The sequence below is a fragment of the Babylonia areolata genome, chromosome 18 (genome assembly GCF_041734735.1).
Source record: "Babylonia areolata isolate BAREFJ2019XMU chromosome 18, ASM4173473v1, whole genome shotgun sequence".
Lineage (NCBI taxonomy): Eukaryota > Metazoa > Mollusca > Gastropoda > Neogastropoda > Buccinidae > Babylonia > Babylonia areolata.
Window position 1 is genome coordinate 14349539 of NC_134893.1, and position 6819 is coordinate 14356357.

Genomic DNA, 6819 nt, shown 5'->3' on the forward strand with positions numbered 1-6819 from the left:
CTTCTGCGGACAGGACGCCCCAGTCTCTTGCAGACTCCGCCCACTCGTGTCTGGAATTGGGACCAGATCATTCAGTTCATCATCTTGATGATCCATCACCGTTCTCACAGTTTCTTTTTCTTGTTGTTGTTGGTGGTGGTGGTGGTGGTTGTGGTAGTGGTGGTGATGGTAGTGGTGGTGGTGGTAGTAGTGGTGGTGGTGGTGGTGGTGATGGTGGTGGTGGTTGGTGTGTGTGTGTGTGTGTGTGTGTGTGTGTGTGTGTGTGTGTGTGTGTGTGTGTGTTGTTGTTGTTGTTGTTGGAATTTTTTTTTCGAATTATCAGTGTCATCGTTATCTTTTTTTAAATCATCGGCATGAAACAAACAAACAAACAAACCAAAATTTGAACTGTATTGCCATTGCATCGCTCTGTATGTCTGTGGCAGAATGGTTAAGACGCTCATCTGCCAATAGAGTACTTAGGGTCTGGGTTCGAATCCCGCTCTCGCCCTTTCTCCAAAGTTTGACTGGAAAATCATTCTGAGCGTCTTGTCTTTCGGATGAGACGATAAACCGAGGTCCCGTGTACAGCATGAACTTGGCGCACTGAAAAAGAAACCATGGCAATGAGAGTATTGTCCTCTGGCAAAATTCTGTAGAAGAAATCCACTCTGATAGGTACACAAATACATGTGCATGTACTCAAGGCCTGACTGAGCGCGTTGGGTTATGCTGCTGGTCAGCCATCAGCATAGCAGATGTGGTGCAGCGTATATGGAATTGTCCGAATGTAGTGACGCCTTCTTGAGAAACTGAAACTGGAAACTGTATTACAAGTTTGGAATAGAAGTTTGTTTTTAAGCAACGCAACAGGGAAGAATAAATAGATAAATTGTGTCTGCACATGCGAGACCACCACTCTGACCACCTGTAAACAGGCGCGCGAAGGATTGCCACCTTGCCGTGGTGGAAGGAGGAAGGGGGAAATGTTGCATGATGCAGGGACCCCTAGAGCTATGCAGGCGGGAACATATGCTCCTGGTAGGGCCATCCAAGCCGGACAGGTCGAAGAGTAGGGGCCGGGCAAAGCAACGACTCTAGCATTCATAGTGTGAGATATTAGTGCCTATGGACAAAGCGCGATCCACTGGTCCTCTGTGTTAGAGGGTTAGTTGTGTACAGGGCTTACACCCCGGTCCCGTAAAGAAAGCTTTGTTAGGCTACATTCACGCTAAGTCCAGGCAGTTGCTGGCAACCTGTTGCGTCAGCCTGACACAGCAACGCACCTCAATCAGACACAACCAGTTGCTGTCAGCGACGGCATTCTCCAGACGGAAGAAAGTAATAATAGGCAGGGTGTGCAGGTCCGCTTTCGTCGGGTTTTCTTCGGGGTTCCCTGACTATTTTTTAGCGTGAACCGCGTGCGCATGCGTGTCTCAATTTCCTTTTTCTTCTAAATCAGTGAAAGGCTAAAATTTCGTCGTGGAAATCGCTGTTCTAACGAAAGGATTTTGAACATTTTCGGTGACTAGTTTTGCAAGTGTACAAGATATGATAATTATTTGGTTTTATAATTACACCCATTATTTCCTTTCGTATTCTATTTTTACTTTGAGTGTCAGTGTCTCTTGTCATATATCTGCCAGTACGTATTTGAAAATCCGACGAAAGCGGCCGACCTGCACACCCTGCCTGTGATCGCGCTGTTCGTGTCATTGAGCAGTTCCGTCCCTTGAACCTGTGTATACGCGACAAATTTAAAAAAGTTTGCAGGAGATGACTGGTAGATAGTGTGAACACTATCCGCCGGCATCAGTACATGTCAGGAAGCACCTTTAATACAGAAACAGCAAGAGAAGAAACCAACACAAATGTATGTGATGGGCCATACTGGCCCTAACCAGACCGTGAAGAGCAGCGGTTCTTCGTTGCTGCCTTATGTGCCAGCGAACACAATGGGCAAGTCACCAAGTCACATATGCATGCAAGATTCTTATTTCGTATTCTTGTTGCTTATAGTCCAGCCGACCACACAGGGCCACATCAGGACTGTCAAACCATACAAATGCTCAAACGCGTCAACACAAAACTGTCACATCTACACACGCAAAAACAACAACAACAAAAAACAACAACACCAAAACAAACCCACAAAACACAGTTCATGACACAGTATCCCAACCATTTAGCTCCTTATGGCAAATATGACTAGGCCATGCTGAGGACGCCAACCATTCCGCTTAATTCATCATCCCTAGATTACTTTTTTTTTCTTTTTTTTTTAAACATAAAAAGGGCTATGTATGCAAATAACACTGCAGAATGGGCAGATTGTGCCCACCCCAGTGTTTACATCTTACTACCTAGGTAAATCGCCAGAGCAAAACAGCACCGATGGTACATCATGGACTGCCGCGGAAAAGAGAAAAAATGTCAAGGCCTGCTTGAAAAAAGAAAGGAAATAAGACTGGGAAGGCAGAAAAAGGAGACAACAGTCAAGAAAGAAAAAAAAAGGTAGAGAAACAAAGAGAGTGATAGAAAAGAGGAAATTTCCAGCACAGAATTTTCAGGCGGGGATGTTATTTATACTGAAAGACCCCCGGCATCCCTACGGGGGACACATTCGAGATCACGAAGAGGGAATGTGAAATTCATTTTCACACACACACACACACACACACACACACACACACACACACACACACACACACACACACACACACACACACACAAAAAAAAACACAAAAAAACGTGTAGACTGATACTAACAGGGGGCACAATCTCCACGTGGCAATTGATGTTCTCTGGTTCCGGGGTGGTGGGGGTGATGGAGTGGAAGGGATGGGTCCAGTCTTCCAGAGACCCACTGGCATCCATGGAAGTCAGCAGGATGGCAATGTCTGGATTGGCGCTGCCTCTGCTGTTCTGTCGCTATGGAAACAAGACCCAACAACAACATAAAGAGGGTAGAGAATTAGTGAGTGAGACAAAGGGAGAGAGAACTGTCAAACCACAAAGCACTAGTCGTGTGTGTGTGTGTGTGTGTGTGTGTGTGTGTGTGTGTGTGTGTGTGTGTGTGTGTGTGTGTGTGTGTGTGTGTGTGTGTGTGTGTGTGTGTGTGTGTTCCAAATGGTTAATATTTTATCAATTCCATATGTGAAGTGGTGGAACACACGCAAAGATTTATGTGGTTTGGTTATTCTGCTTCTCACACCCCTCAGTCTCTCTTTGTATTTAAATGCGAGTATGTCATGGATATGAAGGTGTGAGAGGGAAGGTGATTTTTCTTGAAGTGATTTCATATGTCATGCTTAATTATATTTGTGTACTTATGTTTGTGCGTGCGTGCATGTGTGTCTGTGTATGTATGTATATGTGTGTGTGTGTGTGTGTGTGTGTGTGTGTGCATTACAGTTTGTGGTGACTGCTGCGTTAAACCCCTTTCACTCATGTGGACATTTTTGTGTGCAGTTTCCTCTTTTCATGTTCTTCAAATCGATCTGATCTTGTGTATATGACTAAGTAATTCCCTCCATTCCACATCGTCATTTATTTATTTATCTATTTATTTATTTATTTATTCATCTATTGATTCATTTGTTTGTTTATCTATATATCTATTCGATGCAGTTTTAGTGGGTGTTTGCATGGATGTGTTTTTGCGCAGTGTGTATAATCTGCAGCGGAGTGCAAGAAAGAGTGGAAAAGGAACACCACCACCAAAAAATCATGGTTAGTTTGAGTTTTTGGTTTGCATTTCTACGATGGCGAAATAAGATCTCGTTGTCTTTTTTTAACATAATATAATGTATATGATATAATATAATATAATGTGATATGATATGATATAATATGATCATTCATAATATGATATAATAGAAAATATAGTAAACAAGAAAATATTTAATGAATGATTTTCACTCACTTTTCTTTGCAAGAGTCTTTTTTTTTTTTTTTGTGACCGACGAATTGAGAAAAATAAATTCACAGCGACATAAACTGTGATCATTGTACACAGATATGTTTTTATTATTTTTGTTTATGTGTTTGTTTCATTCTTTGATCAGTCATTCACTTGTTAACTCTGGATATTTCGTTATCGGTAGTGCAATCGTTTATTTACAACGACCAAAAAAGAAGGTTTTTTTATGAATCCAGAATCCAACCCAACAATACTGAAAATGACATTAGTCTTAAAGTTAAATTGAACTAAACAAATAAACAAACAAACAAACATACAAACAAACAAAAAAGACGTCTCATTGCATGACCAGAGTGATTAAAAGGGGCGGATTCCGCAATGGTCATTTGTGGTGATCTTGTCTGTTTGTGAGATTGAAAAACATTAAACTTAGCGAGAAAGCAAATAGGCCAACACCCACCCACCCCCTACACTCCCACGTCCTCGTCCCTCACCCTCAACCTACCCCTTACCCCTCCCTCCCTGTCCACTTGGCATACGTTTTATTCTCATAACCTGAAACTGAGCAACAGTTTTAAAATGCTTGTCATTACGTTAGCCCCAAGGTCAATGGTCAACTTAATACATGCATGACTACCTCTCTGCCTGTCTGTCTCCCATCTCTCTCTCTCTCTCTCTCTCTCTCTCTCTCTCTCATAGTTAAAAAATAAAGTAATGAAGCTGCAGTGGGGCTGTTACCAGCATCACGGAATAATCCATGACGAGAATCAAGGTCGCATGTTCAAACCTTATCAGAAGGGTTATCATAACTGCGTGAGTTTTTGTGGTACCGGGTCTGTTATTTCAGGATTGTGTCATGGTTCACATGGCAAGACTGGCACCACACAATGGAATTTCACACCCTCTGTCAGGATGGATCTTGGACAGCGCTGTTCATCTTTTCTGACCACGCCGTTTCCTGACCTATATCCCATGGGCGTGGACGGCTATCGCCAGTATAACAGAATATCATGTGAAAGGAAGCGTATACCAGAGCTCAAATACTTAGTTCAGAACACCTCTGAAGTGACTCGTCTAATGTCACATCCAGTGAAAACGTTAATCAAACGGAAGAACGAACTTACTTTCAGAACGTAGATAGATCTCCATAATTATCATCATAATTATATGCACTGCCATCATGCTAAATGATAACAATGAAATATAAAAATATATATATATGGACCCTTAATGCCTCGCTCTCACACCGATCTCTCCTCCACACCCGTGTTTTACTGTGAGTTTCTGTCAGTCTTCCCTGTCAGCAGAGTCATAAGTCACAGAGAGGTGGGGGAGGGGGGAGGGGGCAAGGGGGAGGGGAAGACAGAGGCTGGTGGGGTGGGGGGCGGGGGGTGTGGGGGGCTGTCATTTGAAGACGCGGCAGTGACCAATTCCATTCCAGACGGGACAATCAGTCAGTCTGACTTGCGTAACAAAATATTTATTGCCATGAATTGGTAGATAGGTGTGTGTGTGTGTGTGTGTGTGTGTGTGTGTGTGTGTGTGTGTGTGTGTGTGTTGTGTGTGTGTGTGTGTGTGTGTGTGTGTGTGTGTGTGTGTGTGTGTGTGTGTGTGTGTGTGTGTGTTGGGGGGGTGAAAGGAGGCAGCTTGGTTGGTGGTGTCCTCTGTGTGTGTTATTGGAAGAGGCACTGCAGAACAAGCAGTGGAGTGAAGTGGCTGCATGGGCAGCGTGCCAGAGCTCCCTAAGGGAGAAACCAGTCACATTGGTTTTGAAAAACGATGTGTGCAAAACAAATCACATTGAAATATCTCCACTCCCCTAAAAAGATAAATAAATAGATGAAAATAATTAGCTAACTAACTAACTAACTAAATGTATGAATAGATAATAGATAAATACACCGATAATCACAATAAAATCATGTGACAATCAGACATAAAGACAACAACAGCAACAGCAACAAAAGCAAAACATAAAACAACTAGACAGACAGACAGACAGACAGACAGATGTACATGCCAATGATCCACGCACAGAGAGAGAGAGAGGGAGAGAGAGAGAGAGAGGGGGGGGGGGGCATGCCAATCGATCCACGCTCACCTGACGCCGACGAGATCGTGGCTGTGACCCTGGTTGTGAGCACGTGCAGTGCAGCACGCCGAGGAAGAAGAGCAGGAGCAGCCCTCTGACCCGTGCTGTATGCATGGTGCCTCAGTCCACTCCGCGATCACCACAGAAACCTTTAGTGGAGTCTAACGACCAATTAGCAGAAAGTCCTTCAGGTCAAGATGTTCGGGGCTTGTGTCCTGGATATACCACGATACGCACGGCACTGGTGAACGACTAAGTGAAGGTTAAATTAACGACCTATAGGCGGCAGCCCTTGATTGGGGTGGTTGTTCCTGGCTGGGACTGTTGTTCACAGTTCTGTTGGATCACAGCTGTTCGCAGCGGCAAGACTGGCAGGCTCAAGACTCTTTGTTGGCTTAAAATCAGAAAACTTCACTCATGTTTTGTTTACTTGGAGGACAGAGGACAGAGTCCGTCTTTCAATTGTTCTGTGGTGTAGGCGGTATGGTTATCTTCGTGTTCGGTTCCACAGTTAGAAACCGTCAGGGAATTGTGGTTTGGAGACGTGTAGTGTGTAGCCTGTCGTTCGCAGCGCTGTACGTTCGCCGCAATGTGCGGCGGTAGTGAGGTGTTGATGAGCGGCCACGTCCTCCCCTTTTATAATAAACCCCACTGCTCCCGCTTCCACCTGTCTTGGCAGCAGACCTGCTCGGCATCCATATCATAAATGCATCACACCCTCGGATCCAGCCAACTTCTTAAAATAACAAACTCATAACAAATGCATCCACTCCGCTACAGGTTTGTTGCGTCTCGATGACAGCATCTTACAGCTTTGATATCCCTC

General features: G+C 44.1%; 1 protein-coding gene across 1 annotated transcript in view; it reads right to left on the reverse strand.

The window, feature by feature from the left end:
- The window catches only part of LOC143291846 (uncharacterized), a 6854-nt gene extending 244 nt beyond the window's left edge, over nt 1-6610 (reverse strand). Inside the window, exons 1-3 of the mRNA XM_076601962.1 lie at nt 6003-6610; nt 2749-2910; nt 1-50 (exon numbers count right to left, since the gene is read on the reverse strand). The exon at nt 1-50 is cut by the window's left edge and continues 244 nt beyond it. Coding sequence (XP_076458077.1) covers nt 1-50; nt 2749-2910; nt 6003-6107 — 317 coding nt within the window. The 5' untranslated portion in view covers nt 6108-6610. The remainder of the gene's footprint in view (nt 51-2748; nt 2911-6002) is intronic.
- Nucleotides 6611-6819: the final 209 nt, after the last annotated feature.